The sequence below is a fragment of the Dunckerocampus dactyliophorus genome, chromosome 16 (genome assembly GCF_027744805.1).
Source record: "Dunckerocampus dactyliophorus isolate RoL2022-P2 chromosome 16, RoL_Ddac_1.1, whole genome shotgun sequence".
NCBI lineage: Eukaryota > Metazoa > Chordata > Actinopteri > Syngnathiformes > Syngnathidae > Dunckerocampus > Dunckerocampus dactyliophorus.
The window spans coordinates 15,837,501-15,862,627 of record NC_072834.1 but is presented as its reverse complement, the minus strand read 5'-3'; the positions used below and the strand labels follow the sequence as shown (position 1 = coordinate 15,862,627).

General features: G+C 41.3%; 2 protein-coding genes across 5 annotated transcripts in view; both read right to left on the bottom strand.

Moving 5' to 3' along the window:
• The window catches only part of capn5b (calpain 5b), a 61,115-nt gene extending 55,121 nt beyond the window's left edge, over window positions 1–5,994 (bottom strand). For all 4 annotated transcript variants that reach the window (XM_054754135.1, XM_054754132.1, XM_054754133.1 and 1 more), the window contains exon 1: window positions 5,788–5,994. The gene's annotated coding sequence lies outside the window, so the exon portion shown is untranslated. The remainder of the gene's footprint in view (window positions 1–5,787) is intronic.
• Window positions 5,995–7,094: 1,100 nt separating this feature from the next.
• Window positions 7,095–23,994, bottom strand: cul5b (cullin 5b). The gene is made up of 19 exons (XM_054756052.1): window positions 23,949–23,994; window positions 21,579–21,688; window positions 21,399–21,498; window positions 19,851–20,027; window positions 19,628–19,769; window positions 17,996–18,141; window positions 17,829–17,909; window positions 17,670–17,763; window positions 17,404–17,534; window positions 17,202–17,309; window positions 16,890–16,954; window positions 16,651–16,783; window positions 14,726–14,857; window positions 14,527–14,650; window positions 14,281–14,456; window positions 11,626–11,787; window positions 11,435–11,553; window positions 10,158–10,281; window positions 7,095–8,102 (listed from the first exon to the last, which is right to left on the bottom strand). The coding sequence occupies exons 1-19, from the start codon at window positions 23,970–23,972 to the stop codon at window positions 7,908–7,910; spliced, it is 2,343 nt and encodes a 780-aa protein (XP_054612027.1). The 5' UTR covers window positions 23,973–23,994; the 3' UTR covers window positions 7,095–7,907.
• Between the last annotated feature and the right edge of the window lie 1,133 nt (window positions 23,995–25,127).

Genomic DNA, 25,127 nt, shown 5'->3' with positions numbered 1-25,127 from the left:
AAGCTATATACAAGTATGTATCCATACAGCATATATATCGATTCATACAATAGATGACTTAAAATTGTTGTCAAGTTAAAAAAAAAAAAAAAAAAAAAAATTTTTAAGGCCTTGCGACTTTTATTTTGTAGTGGAGCACCTCCACGATCAATTACATGTAGCAGAAACCGAGAGCTGCAACTAACGATTATTTTCTTGGCCAATTAATCTGAAGTGTGTTGTTTTGATTCATCAAGTAAATGGATTAGGCCTAGACCGACCGAATCAATACGAAGCAAAACACAGTTAGTGGTTTGGTCCACAACAAATCAGAAAAGAGGCAAAAATGTGAATCAAAGCTGATGTGTGTGAATATCTTTCTTTGCTAAAACACAAAAGATAATAGGTCTGCTTTCATAGATGACTACGGAAATTATTTAAATATTCACATTTGAGAGGCTAAAATCAGAAGATATTTACATTTTGACATCTGAAAACGATTAATCAAATACCAAAATAGTTGCAGATAAATTGGATAATTGATCAATTAGCGATCCATCGATGAATTATTGATTCATCGATTAATTTTTGCAGCTCTCTCTCTCAGTACAGTAATACCTTGTTTATCGTGGTTAATTGCTTCCAGACCCGACCGTGATAAGTCAATTTCCGCAAAGTAGTCTATATTTTCATAGTTAAAGCATCAAAAATCTATATCCGACCTTTTTAGACATTTCTAGACATGAAATAACACCCCGATAGCTACGTTGTTTGCGTCAATGACGATAAAATTATTTCATCGACAAAGCCTTTTTTCATGACGAAATGACGAGCTAAGCATGGCTATTTGATGAATAAAATGTGACGAGTCGTACAGTAAGTGAGTTTTCATCGACGAGACGAGACTGGACAAAAATGTTAGTGGGTGGTCTACCAGATGTTTAAAACGCATGGCATTTCAGCCTTTTGAGTGCGTCATCTTTCAGTCAAAAAACTAAAACGTAGCAATGCATCCTAGCTCAGCATGCAGCGCACTCCCTGCTCAACACGCCGGTGGCGTGAGCATCGAGAGCCCTTTTAGTGGGAAACAACGCACTGCTTTGTGAATATACTCTAAATCCTGTAAAATCCATCGGAGAGATAAAGTGAATGCATTGTGCAGAGGGACGGCAGTGAATGTGGCTGCAATCTGAAGCAACACCTGAAGGCTCATCACACTGATACTCTTTCCAAGGTAAGCTACAACAAGTTGTGTCAACATATCAATAAAACAGTATAAATACAATGTTACTCTGCAATCGTCTTCTGATGAATTTCATAGTAAGCCTAAAAAGCTTTCCATGTAAGTCCTGGAGAAAACTTAGTGCCAACTTCAGGCTAAAATGAGCTTTGATGTGTTAATGTCAATTCATTAGTTTATGCGTGCTTCACTGTTACGTGACTGGAGAACATGCAGGGATTTTTGAGCAGACAGCAAGTGTAGTGTTGAAACATGGATCTGGAGGGAAATTTAGCACTTCAGACCTGTTGCTATTCCCCATGTGTTTAAATGAACACGTCATTTAGCATCATGATTTGCCGTGTTTACATTAAGTGACAGTGCGGATATCTCTTTGGCTACGTTCACACTGCAGGTCAATTCAGATTTTTTTGCTCATATGTGACCTGATCTGATTTTCTCACGTCAGTGTGAATTGCACAATTCAGATTTTTAAAAATGCGGCTCAGGCCTCGTTCATATGTAGATATAAATCCAATATGTATGCAATCTGATGCAGTCTGAACAGTCAGGTCGCATATATCCGATCTATACGTCATTGAAAGGCCTGATTTGCTGTGCGAGACTTGGATAATGGTACTCGCCGATGTAGGCAAAAGTTCTTCTTTGGTCAGTCGAAAATTATTTTTAAAAAGTGTCAGTGAAGCGGCTCTTGCCACCCACACGCTCCTCGGAACAGACGTCGCAGCAAGTTCTACACGAACTGCCATAGCCAAAATTCTTGCCCTCTTTCTTCTTAATCTCCTATGTGGAATTTGGTGAAGAAAATATTGACTCCCGTTGCACAAAATCCTTGAACTTGCTTTAAGGACAGCACACACCACAGCAATCTTTACTTCCATAAACACACAAAAATGCGTGTGACGTTGTACTTTTGCGCATGGACGTCACTTCCCAGACGCTTTGCTTTCACATTAACAAGTCGCATTTTTTTTGGTAATGTGAACGACCACAAAAAAATCAAATTTTAATAAAAAATCCGAATTGGGCATCATACACTACAGTGTGAACGTAGCCATAGTGTGTTTATGATCTGTCAGCACGTTGCGATATGTTAAGTAGGTAGAGTTTATGTGCTTTGTTATCATACGTAGAGTCCGCTAGCTTTGGGCCATAAACCACAGGGGTACATCAGTGACGTCATGCAGCCCCTACCATGGTGCACTTACAATAAAGTTGGGACACACGCAAAAAAAAAAAACTCAACAGTACAGATATATGATAATTTTGGCCATTGCACAAAAAGACAGAAAAGTCAGAAGGCGTCAGCACTGTGTCGATGCCTGTCAAGTGGTTAATAAGCTATCAAAACCTATTTTTGTTTTGCTTGATTGATTATTAAGGCAGTTCCATTTTTTACATGCTAGTATTTTGTCCAAATGGTGTGTTGAAACACATGATGATGTGCAGAATAAACATATACACTCCTGATCAAAATCTTTAAGACCAGTTGGTCTTAAACTTTTGATCAGCTGACAACAGCCTATTTCAGTTTAATTGTTGTGTTCAATAAATTACTTTTTCAAAATGCTTTTTGTCTCACTTCCCCTTCTTGTTTTTGCATATTGTAGCTCTACTTAAAACCTCATTAAGATCCAAATGTGCAAAATGCAAATTCTAGCAATTTTTCAACTGGTCTTAAGATTTTGATCAGGAGTATATATAAACACTTAGCACTATTATGTTATGTATTAGCATGCTAACGTTAGCATGTTAGCATTGCTAGCATGGTAACATTAGCATGGTAGCATTCCTAGCCATTTTTAAAGCTAGACATTTATATAAACACTTACCACTATTATGCTAGGGTTAAGCATTGTCAGCATGCTTAAAACAGCAATCTAAATATACAAATTAAATAAATGTAGGATGAATATTTATGGAGTAAGTGACAATGCGGGGAGAAACTAAGGTGCCTGGCAGAGGTCTGCAATCTCCGACTGCTTTTCTAGTTTGTCTGTTTGTTTGTGTTCAAAATAACTTGAAAAGTTCTGAATGGATTTGAATGACATTTTCAGGAATTGTCGAAAATGGGATATGGAAGAACTGATTAAATTTTGGGGGTGATCCAGATCACCGTCTGGCTCCAGGAATTCTTTTTAAAGGACTCTTTTTAAAGGTCACAGCTCTTGGAAAAAAACAGACAGGACAAGTTTCCAACAGGTTCTGCAAAATATCAAAGACTGATCCAGATAATGAAATAATTCTGGATACCATGATCCAAAATATGAAAAAATGGAGGACCTTTGGAATTTTCACCATAGGAAGACAACAATTGAAGCTATAAACATGCAGCAAACACCGTTATATGTAGCCAAGACACTGTGGAATCTGGAGTGTGCCAGCGGACTGGTTGTATATTCAAAACCTAGGGAGCTAGAGCCAGAAGAAAACCGCCATTATGGAAAATGCTATTTTTGTGAATAACTACTGCACTAATGTTGATATCATTATGAATCCAACTGCTAATGGTAAGTGTTCATGGTCAAGGAATCCAAATATGTAGATACAATAAATGTACGACTAATATTTATGGTGTAAATCACAATATGAGGGGAATTATGGCGCTTGGCGGAAGTCTGCGCTCTCTGAGTCATTTTCTAGTTTTTGTGCACTTAAAACTATGATTATTCTCTATAAAATGTGTTTTGAGTTAATAATTTTGGGTGTGTGGAATGGTTCGATTAGATTTATATTGTTTGTTATAGGAAAAATTGGTGGTTTTTGTACGACTCGGTTTTAGACAAACCCCTTGGAAGGGTCTAATAGCGAAAACCGAGGTTCCAATGTATTTCTGGCAGACTAGAAGCAATTGGTGAATCACTCAATTTGTCTCAACATCAGAACATCTTTCTAATTGTGGCGTCCTTTCTAAGGCCACAGTTGTTTCAGCCTTACATTCTCCTTGAGTCTGGCTCTAAAGATATGTTCTGGTTTCGTGCTAAGGTTATGTTGGTGTCACATAAATAGAAGTTCACAGGCTCAAATGAGCTACATAAACAGCAATTAAAAATATATCAGTCCTCTGTTTTGACCGTGAGGTATTTCACTTTGAATTTCTGGTGGACGAGAAGCCAGTTGTGACCGAATGCAAAGGTATTTTATGGTTGCACAATCTAAGAGCTCATCCCTAGGCAGAAGTGTACCCAGGCAGGATGATGTACAGCTATAGGTCAGATAGGATGACCGCAAACTGGCCTTGCTAAAGCTCTGCGCTCCCTTAAATTTCTGCAACACCGCTAGAATGAAGAATTTTACTGAAAGACAATGCCGTTCTTCTATGAAGAGTCTATGTGCTGAATCAATGCAGAGTTGCCACTTTCTTTGGCTCCATATTGGCTTATTTTGCAGCCGTGATCAAAAGAAAAGCAGAGACTTGAGGAAAGAAACAACGGAATACAAGAAATAACTCATGGCAAGAGAGGAAGTTGCTGTCTGTGTTGATCTCGATGTCACATCGTGTCTTTGGCAACAATCACGTCTGCAATGAAGGTAAGAGTAACCTTAAATGTTCGTTTATCCCTTTCAGTCATCATTTATATGTATTTATATGCATTTCGAAACACGAAATGTAAAACTATAAAATCTGTTCTGTGTTAACATTTTTGCCTTTCTGAAACAAATTAATTGGATTTACATGATTTCTTATTGAAAGATTGCACTGCACTACAGTTTTCAGTAGTTCCTGTAACATTCTAACTTTTTGCTAACTTTAGCTTGTAGTACTAATATTTTTCCTCACACTGTGGCCCTGATGCTCCCTGCTACATCTTGGAACGCAAAACAAGCTAAATGCTGGAGGTGTTAAGACTGCAAGCGCCGACATGCGTGTCTTTATTCTCTCTGTGCTTTGCACAACAATACACTTCTTGAAATAGCTCATTCATTACTTAGCCCGCACAGAAGAAGATGGCTGTAAAGGATCAGACCGAGGCAGCAGCAGTGCATTGAAAAAGGAAAAAGTCTGAGCCTTATTAATAACATTTCCAGCCCCCTGTTGGAAGCCAATACATTACATGAAAGAACATGACATCATTACTGGATGTTTTTTTTTGGCGTTATTATAAATAACACTGTTCTAGATAGAACATATAGCTGTAGCTATGGCACTGTTATAGCCATATATGGATTCCACACTATCCATGTTGTGTATTTGTATTTATATAATGTGAATGCACGGTCAAATAGGAGTGTTCCATCATTAATATGAAGCAGGCGTCTAGATTAGAATTAAATGCACACAAATAACAGCAGCACCATCAAGAAATGCGGTATTCATTGTATATCTGCCGCTGTTTTTTTGCGCAGGGTAATGACTTCGTATTTTGATCCCCCCCCCACATCTTCCCCCCTCCATGCTCAGTAAGCCGAGCGATCTAAATTAAACACTAATGAAGTAACAGCATCTCGGATGTTCAGAGATTTAACGATCCGCTTCGTGCAACTCGCCCACCGACCGCCTCTCCATCCCCACTGCATCCCTGCTCGAGAGCACCTGCGCTCCGGGCAAGAACCAGGGAGTCGATTACCTGAACTGAGGCCTCTCCCGTGGCAACGTGGTTCTCTCTCGGGTCCTCCTCCGGGGGCCGGGGTGGGGGTCCAGCCGGGTCCAACCCTCGCTCTCCAGGGCCGGGAGGGGAGGGGGCTGCCGGGGTTCCTCAACACCACGCTCTCTCCTCCCTGGTCCTCCGCCGGAGCGCCTCTCTCCTCCTCCGCTGAAGCCAGTGTCAAGCTACCATGTGTTACTCCGCCACAACACGGGAAGCTCTCCTACTTTTCAAAATAAATTACACATGATCAGACGTTGTAGGGTTTATAATATAAACAATGTTATTTCAATCAATTAAGTTAACATATAGAGTTTAAAGAAGTAATGCCTTTATAAAGTGTAGCCGCAGCTGGCCTGACATGAACATGCAGCTAGTTTGCTCGACTCAAGATCGCCATTAGCAAGTTCACTAGTTTAGTTAACCCATAAATAAATCAAACGTGTCTTATCATTTAATCACTATTATGTTACCCATATAAGCCCACAATGAACAATAGTCACTCAAATCGTACTGACATTATTTTGAAAGCAGGAAGTCTTACCAGCGTTCTATCGACAGAGAAGCGCTAAATACTGCGCGTGCGCACGGCAGAGAGGCCCGTTGTAATTTCCTTTCCCCGTTGTCGCAAATAAAATGATGCACAATACAATATGCTGTAATTAAGAAAAACAGCAGTCTAATTAAAGCCAGCAGGTCGCGATGCAGCCTGTAATAGAAGACAAACTTCAATTAAACACAGCTTAGATAAACTTACATGTCATCTGTGATATAACTACACATTACATGGCAATGTGATAAATGGGCAATTTCAGGTTAAACCGCAAAAAACACTATTTCTTGAAAGCTTTGCTCTGATACCACCTACTGGTCAGTCAACAGTGCCCTCTTGAGTCCATTGAGGGCAGCACGTCATGCCGGCTAACTACTATCCATCCATTTTCTATACCGCTTCATCCTCATTAAGGCATGCTGGAGCCTATCCCAGCTGACTTCGGGCGACTGGTTGCCAGCCAATCGCAGGGCACATATAGACAAACAACCACTCACACTCACATTCATACCTATGGACAATTTAGAGTCGCCAATTAACCTCACCTGCATGTTTTTGGGAATGTGGGAGGAAGCCGGAGTACCCGGAGAACATGCAAACTCCACATACAGATGCCCAAGGGAGAATCGAACCCAGGTCTCCAGGCTGTTACTGTGTTGGCCAACATGCTAACCACTAGACCACCGTGCAGCCCCGGCTAACTACTTTGAAAGCAAAAATGCATGTCTGCATGTAGTTTCATGATAAGGTGCTGTTTTTATTTCATTATACACATCTCACAGTACACCCCTCCGACACGCATCTGAACTGTATGCTTTTACCACGCTTAATACTGACCTCTGCCTCTCTTCCCGAGACTTCCTGCAGAAGATTTGTTTTTTTTTTGCAAATGCAAGTGAGCTCCCAGTTAAGACTCCCGACACCACCACCACCGCCCCCCTGCTGTCCCTGGGGACACCAATCCTACGTTTTACTCCACAAATGGAGATTGAGTCCGGGAAAAACCTGTGATGTGGCACTGTATGCACTCTCAAAAGTCGTGATTAGGTGATGACTTACTCTCACAACAATAATACAAACAACAGGGGCGGGGGGCGGCCCTGCCAAGAAACTGGATTTAAAGCACAGAGGCCTCGGCCGGACTGTTTATAAAAAAAAAAAAAAAAAAAAAAAAGAAGAAATCGTTTTCCGGGATCCTCAAGCCAGTTGGTAGAACTCCACAAGCATCGGGCGGGAGAGACTAGCCGGCACACTGTAGCATCCGGAAAAAACAAAATTAGAAACATGAATTACAGCCTCATCTCAAGTCCCAAATAAAAACAGTTACAACCATTAGGTGCAGACTCTTTTTTTTTTTCTCTTCATACAACTTTAAGGCAGGAAGTGTTTTTAAATAGGTCTCAAGTCTTTAATTCATGCCTCCCTGCACAGGATTTATTTTTAAATAGAGGAAAAGGGGATGGGGGGGGCCTGGAAGTATTCTAGTGTCCATCAGGCCTGATTGAAACCCAAAAACCAAAAGGTCCAAACCGTCACACCCGCCACTGTGCTATGCCATGTAGATGAAGGTGTTTATATCGGTCTCGTCCCGCTTGATGTACTTGTGATCGATCAGCCACTCGATCTGCTCCTTGATCATCTTCTTCTGTGGTAAAAACATGTTCTTTAAGATCTCCACCAGCTCTGTCTGCAGCTGGGCATTGTTGATGCGCTTCCTCATCTTCATGATCTGAATTATGGCCTCCTGAAGGTGGGGGGCGGGAAAAAAAAATGTGTGGAATCAGTGCGAGTGACAGTTTATACCAGAGGTGTCCAAAGTATGGCCCGGGGGACATTAGAGGCCCGCAGCTTTTTTTTTAGTGGCCAGCGGTACATTGTCAAAACAAAAAGATCAAAAAGAAAAAAGTTAATGTTATAAGACAGTGGAACCCGGTTAAGTCGACGCCCCTCAAATTGGCTGACTCACGCTGACATAAGCGGTTGTCGACATAACCAAAAATAGGTATTTTATGCACATTTCCTTCTGACTTTCGGTAGAGACATATGGAAAATGGGTGATAAAGAATTATTGAACCTACATACCTTGTAAATTGACAAATCTTTCTTCCGGTGGCTAACAATTTAAAAATAAAAAAGTCTATACTCCATATAAAGATTATTGTGACCAAAATCATCAATTTCTATATGTACAGGGTGGGCCAAAAGTAGGTCAAAAACTACAAGAGAACACATCCTATATGTCAACCGATTAAATATTCCAGTTGAAAATCTTTATTCATTACAAAATGGAATGCATTGAGAATATAACAACATAGGAATGATCAATGGAATTATTTTTGAGCAGCGTAAAGAAGTTCATTTAAAAAAGTGTGCAATAGATCCCTGCTATTCGCAGAGGTTACGTTACCACGAATAATGGACGCATCCATAAAAAGCCATAATCATCGTCCCTCGTTTATCACAGTAAATTGGTTTCAGGATCTAATTTCCGCAAAGTAGGATTCAATATTGATAAATGGAATACTTTCGCAGATATGGCATAGAAAACCTGTGAACGATCTTCCATCAGCAGCCCGTGTTATTCTGATTATTATGTTATTAGTATTGTGACTGTTGTGAGATAATTTAAACTTGCAATAAATTACTTTTCTGGAGGCGATGTCTGGTCCTTGTCTCATCGAACACCAACACCTAGTGGCCAATGTAGAACACTACATTCACAAAATATTTCTTTTATTTATTATTATTATTTTTTTTTTTTTACGATTGACAGGCCGTATTCAACCACAAAAGGGCACTATGTTCAAACTGCAATGTAGTGAGGGATTACTGTAATGCCTATTTTTGATATTCTAAACCCTATAATATACCTCTCAATCTTATTAAATTGTAAAATGTAAACGTAATCACCATAAATGAATGACAACAAAAGATTATGCAGAAATTGGCTGTGCCTTACAATGATGACAAGGATTATAAGGACGCCACAAGCATCAACAGCCCCCCAATCACAGTAACACTGCACATTTTGGGGTGGCCTGTATGCCCCTAGCTTAACTGTAAAAACAAGAAGTCGTAGTACAGTAAGAGGCAATTGTGATAAGTGAATGTCCGCAAAGTAGGATTCCTTCAATTTTTAACGTAATATTTTTGTAGAAAACTTGTTTACAATTCACTAAATACTTTTTACAGTCGTATTAACCAATATAGTATATAATCAGAAAAAATAAGACATTTAAGACAGTTTACCTTTTAGGGGTGCAGAATGGATGGCGGACAGAGTCGGGGTTTCAGAGTTGAGTTTTAGCATGTTGTAGGCTATGGCAGCAACAGTAGCCGTGTTATGATGATGATGATTATTATTGCTATTGTGACTGTTGTGAGATAAGTTAAACCTGCAATAAAAACCCGTTGTTCCAGTGATCAAGGCTAGCGCTTGTATCACCGAACAAATACTGACACCTAGTGACCAATGTAGAGTACTACATTCAAAAGTTGAATAGTAGTTATTTGTATTTTAATTCAAATAGCTATTTTTATGCTTGACAATGCTTAATTTGGGAAAAAAATATTTATATTTTATGACTAATAAAACTAATAGGCAAAGTCAACCACGAAACAGCAATCATTTATGAATTCATTAAGTTTCGAAAAATGCCAAGAGTGCGGCAGCGAAGTTCGAACCACGATGTAGTGAGGGGCGGTTGTATTTGGAGAATGAAGGCAACACCAGTTGTGCCCAGTGAGGGGGAGGGGTTCTTGCTAGGTGGTGGGACGTGTTGAGAGCTCCTCTTCCTACCTGTGTTCTTAGTATCCTGAGCTGGACAATGCCCTCATTCTCCTCCTCTCGCATTCGCTCCGTGGTGAGCTGCAGCCGACCAATCAGGTTGATCTTCCCTCTCTTCTGAACCTTTGAATTTTTTCTGAAAACAAAACAAAACCAAAAAAAAAAAATCACAAAGTCCAGAGTATGTCCTTTTGGGGGGGGGGGGGGGGGGGGGGATCGTACCAAGTCTGGGCCCACTTAACACGGAAAGTCCAGCACATTTGGCTCATGTGAGCACACTGATCTGCACACTGGCACGGGCCCCTCCCTTTCTTTAGCACAATTACAAGAGGCCATGGCACGGCATGACTGTGTAGCCGAGTCATAGAATGACAGGAATGCGATCTCGCCTTCTTCATGATAACCGACATATTTCATAATGGGAATACCATACAAAGAATCAAAATCGTCCAAAAGTCAAACCTACAGCAGGCATGCTCACCCATGGCTACATTTGTGTGCACAATAAAGATGTAATTTACAGTCATGAAAAAAATGATGAGGCCACCCTTGTTTCTTCAGTTTATTGATCCATTTTAATGCCTGGTACAACTAAATGTACATTTGTTTGGGCAGATATAATGATTATAACAAATATAGCTCATAAGAGTTTAACAGCTGATATCTAGCGACTTCCATGGTTTTCTTGATACCTTAAGTTGATCACTTAAGTTCTTACATAAATAGCTATAGCATTGTACTGCCAAAAAAATTACAATATTAAACTCTGATGAGCGATTTTTGTTGTCATTGTTATATTTGTCCAAACAAAGGTACCTTTAGTTGTATCAGGCATTAAAATGAACAAGAAACTGAAGGAACAAGGGTGGTCTAATAATTTTTTCCAGGACTGTAATTAATGTGATCACTCGTCGCAACTTCTTAATGGCAGCAGGCACATTTTATAACATAAAACATACATTTTATAACATAAAATAAAAAAAAAAATCAAATCATCCTAAAGTCAAACCTACAGCATGCTCAATCACTGCTCTCGCCAGTAATTGATGGCAGTCACCTTCTTGCACAATACAAACAATAAGAAAGAATGAAAAAAAAACTAGAGAAAACAACCCTCAAAGTCAAGGAAATTGTAGTTATAGAGCAGGATGGAAAGTGATAGGACAAACAAACTGGCGAAGCACGGATGCTCGGTGTAAGCGCAGGCAACCGCGGACCATGAAAGGGAGGATCCAGCTCGGTACGAAAGGCTTAATCCCTGGGACCACCTTACATACACCCTTACTTACATGAGGGAAAACTCTTGATTGACGTAGAATAGCGTTCCCTCGGCGAAGTCTTTGGGTGATGACACCACCGGGTCGTATGACAACACCTGCCTCTTGAGTTTGGGAAACGCCACCAGAGACTGAAAGAACAACAAGAATCACAATAAAAATAAAGATATTATTTTGCAAAAAAATGTAATTGTCCTTTTTACCCAGAGAGTCCGTCTGAGCTCGGCATCTGGCAGCTCCGTGGCAAGCTTGAGGTTTTCGAAGCTGATCCTCTCCCGGGGCCTTTGGTTCCAAGCAAAGAGCACGGCCAACTGGAAAGTGGTCACCTCCAGGTCGTACTGACCCACCTCGTTCTTGAAGGTGATCTGTGAGGGAGAACAAAACAAATAGTTGGTTTAGTTGAATCTTTTTCTGAGCAGCTAAAGTAAGGCACATGCTGTCATACGTTACAATGTAATAAAGTCTAACAGAAGAGTTGCTCCAAAAAAGCTGTCCTTCCATAGAAACGACACAAAATCATCTGGATTTTTCTGCATTGTTATTCAAAAGAAAGGTATATTAAAGCACTATTACAGTGTAGCTGTTCCACTTACTGGTTACAGTTTCAAGAAATGCATGCTCGTAACAACCACAATGTATCCAATTACATTATCCAATAAATGATCCAATAAATGATCCTATAAATCCAATTACTGTAATGTCCAGTGTGTAAGCCTCTACTTTTTTTCCTCATGTTTTGAAACATGCGGCTTATACAGATGCAACTAACGTGTGGTCGCGTTCTGGTCTCGCGAAATCTTGTGTGCTTCGGGGCAGTCATTTTGCACTTTGTACGTGTGCCCTCATCATGGAGAACGTGTGAAGAGATGCATGTGATGTGGCTTTGAGGCGATCGATCTAGCAGCTGTTGCTCAGGTTTGCCGGTGGATCTTGGCAGCAAGGAGCGGTGTCGGGAGGTCCACTGTCGCTGGCGCGTTTCGGGTGGCTGGACTGCTGCGTGGTGGGGAGGACAGCACACGAGCCTAGGCTGATTTACTTTGGGGCAGGGGTGGCATTGGGTGCAACAACGAAAGAGCGAGAGACTGATAGGATGTTGGTGAGGGAAGAGTAGGGCCGAAGAAGACGACTTTAGTGGTTTTAGAGCAAAAGGAGTAAGATGAAGATGGCAACAACAGCAACTTTTCTGGTGGGCTACTGTTTAACTAGCCGGGTTACATGCCCTGGTCAGCACTGTTTGGAAAACAGCATTTATTTAATTTTAAGTTTTTAAAAATCCTTTTGTGTAACATCTTTCTGTCTACCTAATATCCTATGTTACCACGTGGACACCTGCGGCTTACAGACCGTGATGTGGCCTATATATGCACAAATCTTTTCTTCTCTTTAAATTTTGGGGGTGTGGCCTATATACCAGTGCATTCTATAGTCCGGAAACTGCAGTAATCCATTCCAGAAAGCCAAAAATGTAAACACAAAACAGGTTTTTATAGTTTCATAATTATAGTTCTACACAATTCTAAATGCATATGAATGACGAATAAAAGGGATAAATAAACATTTCAGGTTACTTACTGTATACCTTCAATGAAAACGTGATTGTTGTCAAAGACCCAATGTGGCTTGAGTTATTTCTTGAATTCAGTGTGTTTCTCACCTCAAGTCTCTGGTTTTCTTTTGATCACAACTGCAAAATAACCCAAAATGGAGCCAAAGAAAGTTGCAAGTGCCAGCATTTTGATCAAGACGGCAATTGTTTTATGCATGTAAAACTAATCGTAAAATATTTAACATATTACCATTTTTGAGATTGTGATGTAACTGTTAGCGAAAAAACTACAGTCAACTGACATCATAGTCAGCGACGGAGCTGACTTCCGGTTACTGTTTCCTCGTATTAGCAAGCTTCTAACACGGAAGCTTTGCGATAAAAATACATTACGAACACAGTTGCACTCACACAGTGTATTATCAGCACGACCAAGATGCTCACCATATTGTATGCTAACCAGAAAATGTATGCAAATCGAGGCAAAATTTTGGCGTACATTTTCTACGTCAACAGAAAAACACACGAACTGGGGTGTACCTAACTGAGGTTCCACTGTATATTGCACAACACAGCAGAAAAAGACCAATGTTATAACAGCGGTAAGGAGCAAAATGCTCAGCTAGCATTAAAGGGATTGGTTCGTATTTTTTGACATGAAGTCGCATGACATCCCTGTCAGCAGTGTAGTGCATCAACAGTGACTTACCCCCCAGTTAGTCCTGCGAGTCCAGTTCTGATCTGATATCGGTGATGAGAAACGTAGTTCCGGTTAGTTATTGGGGTTACTTAAGTAAAGAGTTTGGCTTCTCAAAACAATATGTGTTCGCCTCCTCAAAAAAAAAAAAAAAAAAAAAAAAAATCAGACCTCACAAATCGCTTGGCTTTACTAATACACGCTATCGGCTGTCCATACAACCCTCGTGTCTTCATCCGCTGTGGAACACATGCGTAAATGCACACAAGATGGCTACGACGCTCGCTCCGGATGTATCTCCACCATTGTGCGAAGATACCACTAAAGAATTCACTGTTAACAACAGTACAGCAAGTGTAACTTGGCTGAGTTTCACACAGACAGCTGAGTAGCAACACTTTAAATAAAGGGCAAGCAGAGGCATACTGATATCATGATACTTCAAATGCAGCTACTGCTATCTTGTGGCGTTAATAGGGACTAGTTCAAGGTTGCCTACTGCATCGCACTGAGAGCTGGTTGTAATATTTGGATCCCATTAGATTGCGGTAGTGTACCTAATTGTTGCGTGCATGTCTGTGTATGTTATTCAGTGCTGACGGCGGTTGAGCTCACAATGCCATTAGACATGAGGTGATGCCAGTGAAGCTTGCGTCCACTGTGGTTTTTCTTGTAAAAGTCCTCCACCTCCGGGATCAAATCTTCCAGCTCGGTGGGCAGTGAAACGAACACCTTCTCGCTGCTCCTCGACCATGCTCCAGCGTTCAGGATCTTGATGTTGACAGAGTCCGCTGGGGAATGGAGAAAGTTTAACTCATCAGAGATATTTAGTTAGAAAGTCATCACAACTCCTTTGTGTACCTGGTAAAGCCAACTTGTTGTGTTTATGCATTTCTTTGAAAGACTGATTGAGGTCCTCGGACACTTTAATGTCCTGGAACATCCTGGCCAACTTGTTGACGTAGTCAGCTGGCATTCCTACTTCCTTTTTGGATCAATGAAAACACAGAAATAAGCCTTTTAAATGGGTAACATTATGAAGAATTCAATTTTTTCTTACCCTGAGCCACTCCACCATGTTCTCCTCGATCTCGCTGTCTGCCGAGATGTCGAGGATGAGGCGGCGGGTCAGGTGGGCTTTGTGGTAGCGCATGAACACATCTTTGTTCTGGACATACTTAAGTACCAACAGCTGGAAAGGAATATTTGGAAAATATACATGACAGAATTCATTCTCTTTTCAGTCATATACAGTAAATGCTCCAATTAACGCCTCTATTAATAATAACCGCCGGGGTATGTAATTACCGTCGGGTCAAAATAACTAACAGTTGTGGCTGTACGCAACCTCTTCTGATGTAGTTGTTTTAAATTAACGCCACAGGTTGGCAGTAGCATTTGAAGTATCATGAGTGGTCAGCATTCAGCAGCTTTATTTATTTCTGCATGAGCTTTAAAAAGTTGCTACTCAGTTGTCAGTGTCAAACAGGCATGTACTTGCCATACTGTTGTTTACAATGACATCATCAACACTAGGCTGAGCAGCCTGCTCCTTACTGTACTATTACAACATTATTTCTGTTGCTGGTGTGTCGTATTGTACAATATACTATAAGGCTAGGCGATTCATTGAAAAATAACCAAAACCGATTCTAATCAACGTAAAACTGCCGTGTCGGTTATTTCAGGGATAATCATACACTCCTGATCAAAATCTTAAGAGCAGTTGAAAAATTGCTAGAATTTGCATTTTGCACATTTGCATCTTAATGAGGTTTTAAGTAGAGCTACAATATGCAAAAACAAGAAAGGGAAGCGAGACAAAAAACATTTGGAAGGTTATAAAAGCCAAAATCTCAAAATTTTCATTTTCTGTCAGGCATTCACACTGTCATGCCCCCCTGATGGCTAAAGCTAAGAAGCTTTCTCTTTTTGAACGTGGTTGGATTGTCAAGCTGCATAAGCAAGGCCTCTCGCAGCGTGCCATTGCTGCTGAGGTTGGGTGCAGTAACCCATCCGACAGCATCTGTGGCAACAGGGTTTAAAAAACAAATTCAAAGACGTTGTCTCCTTCAACGCCACAAATCTGCCCGTTTGGACTTTGCCAGGGAGCATCAAACATTGGACATTGAAAGGTGGAAAAGTTTTCTTCTTTGAGGAGGAGTAACCTTGATGGTCCAGATGGCTTCCAACGTTACTGGCATGACAAGGAGATCCCACCTGAGATGTTTTCTACCCAGCACAGTGGAGGAGCATCCATCATGATCTGGGGTGCTTTTTAATTCAATAGAACACTGGAGCTTCAGGTGGTGCAGGGCCGTCAAACGGCGGTTGCTTACGTGCAGATGTTGCAGCGGGCATCCCTCATGACTGAGGGGCCTCATCTGTGTGGTAACAGCTGGGTTTTTCAACAGGACAACGCTGCAGTTCACAATGTACACCTGACAAAGGACTTCTTCAGGGAGAATAAAATCACTCTTTTTGACTATCTTGCATGTTCCCCTCATTTAAATCCCATAGAGAACATTTGGGGATGGATGGCAAGGAAAGTTTATAAAAATGGCCATCAGTTCCAGACAGTTGCCCTTCGTGAAGCCAAACCAATTTTTGAAGTGATTAACAAGAACGGTGGAGCTTCTCATTACTGAGTCCTACTGGGAACATTTTTTGTTCTGGTTTGGAGAGTTTTTTTGTTATTTTTTGAGCGATGGTCTTAAACCTTTGAAACTTTTTAAAAAATCGGCCAGGCCTAATGTGGTCTATGTGGTCAAACGTCTTCCTTTCCACTTCCAGGCATTATGTTACAATTTCGATACAGCTCTTGTGTTTGATTAGATTATTATAAGATTATATAAGTGTACTTAAAGTTGTTGGTCATCTTTATAATAGTGCTCAGTGTTGACAAACCAGTTTGGTACAATTTTTTCCTCACACCAGGCCCAAAGGTCGGAAAGACAAAGCTTAAAAAAACAACAACACACACACCACTTCTTTGAGCTTGGCCTCAATCTCCTCCGATGTGAGCTTCTTGCTCAGCGGGGTTTTCCTCAGCAGCATGTCGCAGTAGTTGGCCAGCAGCTCCGGACACTTGGACTCGGGTTGAGTTTTTAAGCCCACACTGAACACAGCACGGGAGAGGAAGGTGAGACCAGTCACGTAATAGTCTGTGTTTGTTATTAAAAAAAATAAAACAAAATAAAATGATACCACAGTTATACGCTTACCCTTTCTGTTTCATGGGAAGTTCTAATTTAAATATAGTGGCATCGTTGACGACTGCTTTGTATGCCTGCAAAGATGGGAAACAAAGTTGACAAATTTTATCCAAGAAGAGATGGAGGGCAGCAAGAAACTGGAGTACTGCAGTAAAGTGGAGACTGTGGAGCATAACACTGCAGCGTGCAGGCTAAGCCAACATCGGCATTTTTTTGTAGCCATGTCTCCTCCAGTCTTACAATGACATGCCGATGAGGAATCTGTTCAACCAATGTTACTTGCATTTGCCAGTGAGGGGCATTATTCAGAACTGAACTCACTTTGTCTCTCGCGGTGAGAAAACGCGGGTCGTCTTGAAAGGCTTCCTTCACCAACCGACTGAAGCGGTTGAACAACGTGAGCAGCTGCTCCACATATTTCTCAGAGTCCTGCAACAAAGAGAGAAAGGACAAGTCTTGACAAGAGGAAAACACACCTATAATGTTATCAGAGCCAAATAATTGGAATAGAAAGCGCACTCACGGAGGTGATCGTCTCGGCAGACGCCACCATGTCAGCCAGGCCGGCACTCATGATGTGCTCCTCCAGGTCCTTCAGCATGGGCTCGATGCCGCTAGGCACTTTGTCCATCAGCGAGAACATCAGATGCAACTCTAGACAAAAATAAAAAAAAAAAAAAACAACTTGAGAGGCAAAAACACACTGGTTGGTAAGGCAAGACAAGTTTCTACATGTGCTGCCCATGACATTTTGGCCATGGCTCATTCCTGCAACATTTCAGTACTCACTCTCGGTTTCATTCCTTTTGATCATGCCTGGACACTCAGCTAAGATGGTCTCCTTGAAGGACGTCACCAATGCGTTGACGCAACACTCCATCAACTGGGAAGCCGGAAGAGAGGTTTGTGTGTTTCAATGCACATGCACAAAGTATTGGGACTACTCACTGCTTGTACAGAGTTGCAGTCGCGCCTCGTCTCCAGGTATCGCAGTGCACGTTTCTCCTCTTCCCTCAGCTTGGAATCAGCCTGGTGAAAGGTTGACAATGTGTATTTATTTATACAGAGGTTTATTAAAGACTGCAGTCTGTGTGACACCCAGGAGGGGCACTCACATATTTCATGTAGTTTTGGACGCCATTCTGTTGGAGATAGGCGGGCGCCTGCGTTCTGTAGAAGCGCTCGGTCGAGTCCATGTAGGCCTTTTCAAAGTTGTCTCTGTAGATCTGCAGCTTGTCGTCAGGATTGGAGCACAAGTTCACTGCAGCCGCAAATGACAATAATACAATTTTGATATACTGTGTACTCGGGGTGTCCTGATCCAATATTGATATTGGATAGTGGTTCGATATCAGACAAAAAAAAAACAATATAAGATTATATCGGCTGAAGCTAAAATCTCAGTCCATTCTAGACTCCGCGCCAGAGCCCACGTGATCACAACAACAGCGTGTGCCAGCGTGTTTAGCAAGGAGTAGAAGTGATGTCAGCCGTGCGATTGTTTTTTTCGTCAATGTCCAAAAAAGATGATACCGTGCAAGGCTTGTCATGCACAAGTTTCCCGTGGTGGCACAGAACCGAAGAAGTCTTATTGCGCATTTGATGGATTTTCGCAACAACATGGCCTCCTGAAACATCGACCATTGTTTGACACATTTGCAAAGCGTGACAAACTTCCACAGGACGGCAAAAAGTTATTGGCTGTAAGAGAAAAGAGCCGGCCCCTGTCATTGGTGAGTAATGTCGAGTTTACGCTTCATTGTGCATGTCGAACCTCGCTACATTATGCCTATTGTCGATAAAACTAAACACCAGATGCATCAAGAAGTAAATGGATGCATTTTTCCCACACCTACTGTCCTTCTCTGAGTAATATCACTTGAGCAAAACTTTTCTTACATTCCACGCTACACAACAAGTATGTATATATCGGATAGATATCGGTCTCAGATGATATTCAGGCTGCGATATCACAATCGGACGTGGAAAAGTTGTATCAAGACACCCCTCCTGTATACGTATTATTAGGTGTCTTTAACAAGTTTGTAACAAACTCTGACAGAAAATTACACTTGGGCCAATGGTTAGAGTGTTTCTTTGCTTTTTCTTTAGCTTTTTTTCAACTCCACAAGAAAGAGAAACTTCAACAGAAGAAGAATGTCAGAAGGAAGACAGTGTTTAGTTTCTTTTTACACTTATGTGGAAAAAAATGCTAAACGCGTGTTTGGTGGCCTCTCTGAGACTGATTTTGTATGTGTGTATGCACCACAGACATATACGTGAATACCAGGCAGCGGTGTGACAGCCATGAAGTTAGTTATTTCATTTGTGTCGAGCAAAAATTTACGACAATTGTTATTCAGTTTAATTCATAATAGTGAAAATTACAGACTTTTTTGTCCAAGCATATGTTACTTTTTGTAACATATGCTAGCCGGCAGTGGAGTTCTTACTACAGTAGTTTGTGCTTTCGAAAATGTAGTTTCAAAAAAGCTAGTTGTACACAGTACCTTCAACAGTGGTTAACCTATTTTTACACTTGAATAGAGCTGCAACGATTAATCGATTATTAATCGATTACCCAATTTTTAAAATATGAACAAAATGGAGGGCGAGATGTATCCCAGAATGGACTGACAGACATTTTGTTCAGCAAACCATTCCTGGAGTCGTTTAACATGCAAAAGCCATTCACATCATATGAAAACACTGACATGAGATGAATGTGGTCAGTGCGCATTGCTCACCGTAGGACTCCCGCACTCCTATGACCAGTTGCGAATCGAAGGCTTCCCCCAGCCGCTCGGCATGGACCAGCTTCATTGCACTGTCTTGTAATCTGTTCTTAATGTTGGAGAAGATGGACTCGTTCCACGTGTCCAGCATCAGCTACAGGTCAAAGACGGTAGAGGTACAGTTTGTCGTTCATATATGCCGCCATGTCAATCAAAGAGGTCTCTTCGGCCTCACCTTGCGGACGATGCTGTCCTCCACGTTGGACTTCTTGTTGCTGCCCTGCTTGCCCATCAGCGTGATCTCCAGCTGGCAGAAAGGCTTTGGCAGGATGTCGCACTGCGTGAAGAACTTCCTCCATTCTACGATGTAGGCTTTAAGCAGCGCCGTGTCATCCTGGTGACTCAACACCCGCTTTGTGACAAGATGCAAAAAAAAAAAAAATAATAATAATAATAAAAAAATAATTTAAATGGCATTAACATTGGAGACACTAGAGACAATCGCACAATCTGATATGAACATACTCTCACAAAGTATGACATGCTCATCAAACAGTAGAGAAGATCTCCACTACTCGTGGGAGTCACCTTGGAGAATGACAAAATGCCGTAAATAATGGAAGTGCCCATAAAAAGTACTAAAAAGGCCTTGTTTTAGATACTCTAAACCAGGGTCTCAAACTCGCCGCCCGCGGGCCATTTGCGGCCCACCAAATCATATCTTGCAGCCCGCAACTGGACATCAAAGAGTAGTGTAACTGCAGCCCGCAACATCTGGGCAAGCTCAGTGTTACTTACATACTTACAGGGGCAAGTAAACACCAACACTGAACTAACAGTGGTGTTATCACATGGATGTATTGTGAATTGTATCGTATCGTGAGGTACCCTGAGTTTCCCAGCCCTACTCCCAATACTTGATGCGGCCCAGCCTCACCCAGACTCTACCTCCACTGGCCCCCAGTGAAATTGAGTTTGAGACCCCTGCTCTAAACCCTATAATATGTCTCTCACGTTTATTCAAACGTAAAATGTGTGAGTAGTCACCACTCATGATCAAGTTTGCTGTGCCTTACAATGACGACAAGGATTATAAGGACGCCACAAGCATCGGCAACCAATCAGCAGGAAGTACTTGGATACAGTCAAGCCTCACACCAATATTGCAATGTTGGATTTCATCTACAAATACAAGTTTGTCTTTATATGCTAGTCTTAGCCAGCTCCTTTTATTGCTAACTTGCCAACAAAACAACGCCCTCCCTCTTCTTCCTCTGTGCTTATCTTAGCATGCAGTGTACAGATATCTGCTCATGTTATACTCAACAAAAACAGAAACCCAACACTTTTGTTTTTGCTCCCATCGTTTATGAGCAGAACTCAAAGATGTTAAACTTTTTCTATGTACACAAAAAGCCTATCTCTCAAAATATTGTTAATAAATCTGTCTAAATCTGTTTTAGTGAGCATGCATAATTCATAATCCAGCCACCCCACAGGTGTAGGAGCAATATGATGATTAGACAGCATGATTATTGCACAGGTGTGCCTTAGGCTGGCCACAATAAAAGGCCACTCCAAATCATGCCATTTAACTGTACTAATTCATCCTTCGGCTCAACTTGTACTTTTTGGATTGTTCTCCCCTTTCAATATCCTAGTCACAGCAGCTCCGTGCTGTATCGCTATGACAACCAGCTTCAATGAGGGGGTGTGCAGTGCAGTCAATGTGGTACCACGCAGAGGAAAAGACATTAATAAATGACTTTAGGACTCGTCTTACAGCTTGTGCTTGTTTGATGAAGTCTAGGATGTCCTCTTTAAGGGCCTGGTGGATCTTGGCAGGGCCTTTGTCATCCCACAGGCACACTGCATGGACGTCTCTGTGGGGAAGAAAAGCATGACGTTGAGCAGTTGAAGTTTTTGTCCGGCAACGCCTTTTTTCCCCCCACGACAAACTTACGAGAAAAGGTCAAACCACTGCTGTTTGGTGACGGACTCTTGCCGTAAGAGCTTTAGCACGATCGGACGCATCAGGTCCCATTTGTCCTCAAACTGAAGGGAGCCTTTGTTCTGGAACACAGAGATAAATTAGTGATAATATGTACCATAAAAGACAAGCTACAAACATGTGGGATGTGTAAAAAGGAATCCAACAGACATCCGTTTATTTCATCTGTTTGGGGGTCACAAGGAAACTGCAAGCTATGCTTGGAGGAATACATCCAAGAACAATTGCCTACCAGTGGGACATTGAGTCAGAAATGATCCCACGTCAACTGTGTGACAACCACACTGTTAGAGACCTGCTGTATATTCATTATACTGTAACATACTTTTCAGTTTTAAAGCGGCATATCATGCACTGTCTTGACTATTCCACTGTCATCAAAGAACTACTATGACAAGCGTTAAATCACGCTTATGTGCACATAATCTCCCACAGATGCTCAGATTTTCTGGTCCCAAAATTCCAAAATTGCCACAACAACCTCACTTAACAATGGATGGTGCCGGAACAATGATAAGGAGCATGTACACTATATTGTACTGTACATAGTACATTGCGTGCGCAGTGCAATCTGTCTTTAAAATCAGTACAGCATTTGTCAAACAGAAGATCTTTGACTAAGGTTTTGGCAGTAGGCCCTTAAAAGGTTGAACATTCTTGACATTTAGAGGATCTTTCACTAGCTTTTTTCCAGTAGGTCTTTAAAAACAGCAGAGCACTCCTGTCATATAGGGGATCTTAGACTTTAAGTTTGACGGTATGTCCTTAAAAAGGACAGCGTTCCTGTCATATAATCAATTTTTGACTAGTATTTTTGGAATTTTGCCCATCATCCACAGCACTTATGAGACATGAACACATATGTCTCCCTTTTCTGTGCGTTCTAAGGATATAAAAACTGATAAAAAGGCACAGATCATTACTGCACGTAATCGGAAACACTTATTGCGCCAATAAAGCCTTCTGAAAAAATTCCAAAAAGCGCCAACAATGTTCCACTTACACATAATGTGACATGCATATTAACCAAGATACAGCAACATTGTTATTACGATTATTAACGTTATTATACCATCACACTGGCTAGCTACTATCCGGCTAGCGACTAGCTTCACCACACACTCGACCGCAGCTCACAGTGCCTCAGACCACTATCAAAAAGTGTACAGTAGGTGTTCATTTCTATGTTGCTATGTGAAATCAATGAGCCCAGGGAGGAAGTTTGGGTAATGCTTAAAAGGAACAAAATACGGCAAAATACTAAGTATGATATGTTATCATGAATGTGCCTGTTGCTACATGGTCACAGCATGTATATAAAACCATAAAACCTTTTTGGAGGTGAAAGACACATGTTCCTGTCTTACATAAGGATTGTGGATGATGGGCAAAATCCCCCCCAAAAGTGCAGTTTTCCTTTAAGAATAGCAGAATGTTCCTGTCATATACTGTAGTCAGATGATCATTGACTAACATTTTGGCAGTAGGCCCTTACAAACAGTAGAACAGTCCTGTCACTTAGAGGATCTTTGATTAGCTTTTTTGTAGTATCTTCTTAGAAATAGCAGAGCGCTTCTGTCATATGGAGGATTTTTGACAGTAGGTCCTTAAAAACAGCAGAGCATTAGCGTCAAATAGAGGATCATTGACTAGCGTTTTTGCAGCATGTATTTAAAAAACATCCACCTATCATTTAGAGGATCTTTGACTGGTGTTTTTGCAGTAAGTCCTTAAAAACAGCAGAGTGCTCCTGTCACAACCGATATGAATGACAAACAAAAAGCAGAGTCAAAGGTGCCTGTTTGCCGGCAGGGGGGTTAATGACGGCTCAGCGTGCAGAAAATATCACGGCAGTAGCCTTTTGGCAGCCTTTAGCGTGGGCTTTAGTGGGGCTTGAGTCAGCTGCAGATTCCTGTGTCCCTGACTTGACAGATGATATCCTGGCTGTGCGCGTCCGCCGCTAATAGTTACTCTTCTGCGTGGGTTGCGCGGACAAACACACGTCCACACCCGGTTCTGTGGACATGTGTCCCCCTCTACCGGCCCTGGACACAGTCTCCACGCCGCCCTGTGTTGCCCTATTCCCCCACATTTAGGTAGCTAATGCTGTAGCCATCTAGCCAAGCTAAATCTCAGGCATAGAGAGCTAATGCTAGCCAACTTAAATGCTTCCCGCGGCGTCAAAGCTGACAGCACCGCGGTGCTCCGGTGTTGGGGGTCCTTCGTTGGCATGTGACTTTAACGGCGACGCAACACCTTATGAGTGACACGCACTTCGGTGGCCATTGAGTGGAAATTAATTGAATTGGAGCGGGGTCCTACCTTTAGCAAATTAGACGTCGCCATGTTCCCTTAACTTATAGTCTCGTTGAATCTCGCGTGAACTTGGCGGCGGGTCGTCATATCGCATCGCTCTCCTCCAGTACTTTACACATTTACGATGCATAACATATGCAAAAAAGAAAGTATACATCAAATCACAGTTGTATCTATCAAGAAAGCTAACTATTTATTTGTTTAGTAAAACTCTGTACAACACTACTACCACTGGTAGTGGTGTAGTGGTAGTATACCTATAGGCATATTGGAGCGTTATTATTATTATGAAGTCAGTGAACTAAAAGGAAAAAAATATTGCTAACGAGTATTAAAAGGCTACAATTCTCTTCAGTGTGACAGTTACTACTACTTTATGTGAGTTAAGCATAGACAGCTCTGGAAAATCATCAAGGACAGTTTTTGTATTTGTTATCTTTCTTCATCAGTGTGACAACCTTGGAAGGGTGTTTTCTCACACAAGCAGGAGCGCAAGAATCTCATTCAACTGGAAAGAAAAAGATCAACTTACAGTAGCGAGACGATAAAGCTATATTTGGGCATCGGCTTTTTGTTTCTATGGGTTGCATTTGCTTAGTTGAATTTCAATGTGACAGCCATAGTTCAGTTTTATGGTGCTTGATCGCTGTACAAAAGTGATACGTGATTGGAGTGTCCTTCTCCAGATAAGCTTCCAGGACAAACTACGAAATGCATTCCTCATGAATGCCGAGTTCGTGACAGGAAATGACTAGTTTAGTTTGCCGTATTGATGCACTCACTGGATGGTCTTATCGTCCTCTGATTTGGTCACAGTCACCATTTGAAGTGATTTATTTATTTATGTTAATAGTGCAATTTTGATGAATAGCGGGGTCAAATGTTCTGATTAAATCAACTAGCTCTCTGACAATTGCCCGAAAAGCTAGTTGTATTGATTAAGGGTTAAAAGCTGCGAATTTGGAAACTAATCTCCTGAGCGAAACATAGATCGTATACATAAGAAAGGTGTAATAAAACATTCACCATTAACATATATTGTTTATTTTTATCTGTTCATCAGTAATAATGTTACCATCCATCTCAAGTTATTTTTAGTAATGTAAACGCTTTTCGTCACATAATATTTCATTATTTTGACCACATTGTTTACGTTCGGCACGACTGTTTTGAAAGTCTTCCTGA

Excerpts from the sequence above, each read along its gene's own strand:
- cul5b (XM_054756052.1), bottom strand. The coding sequence starts at position 23,972 with ATGGCGACGTCTAATTTGCTAAAG. Across the intron at positions 17,910-17,995 it reads TCCAAAACTACATGAAATAT|GCTGATTCCAAGCTGAGGGA; the intron begins GTGAGTGCCCCT and ends ACCTTTCACCAG. Across the intron at positions 17,764-17,828 it reads ACTGCAACTCTGTACAAGCA|TTGATGGAGTGTTGCGTCAA; the intron begins GTGAGTAGTCCC and ends CCGGCTTCCCAG.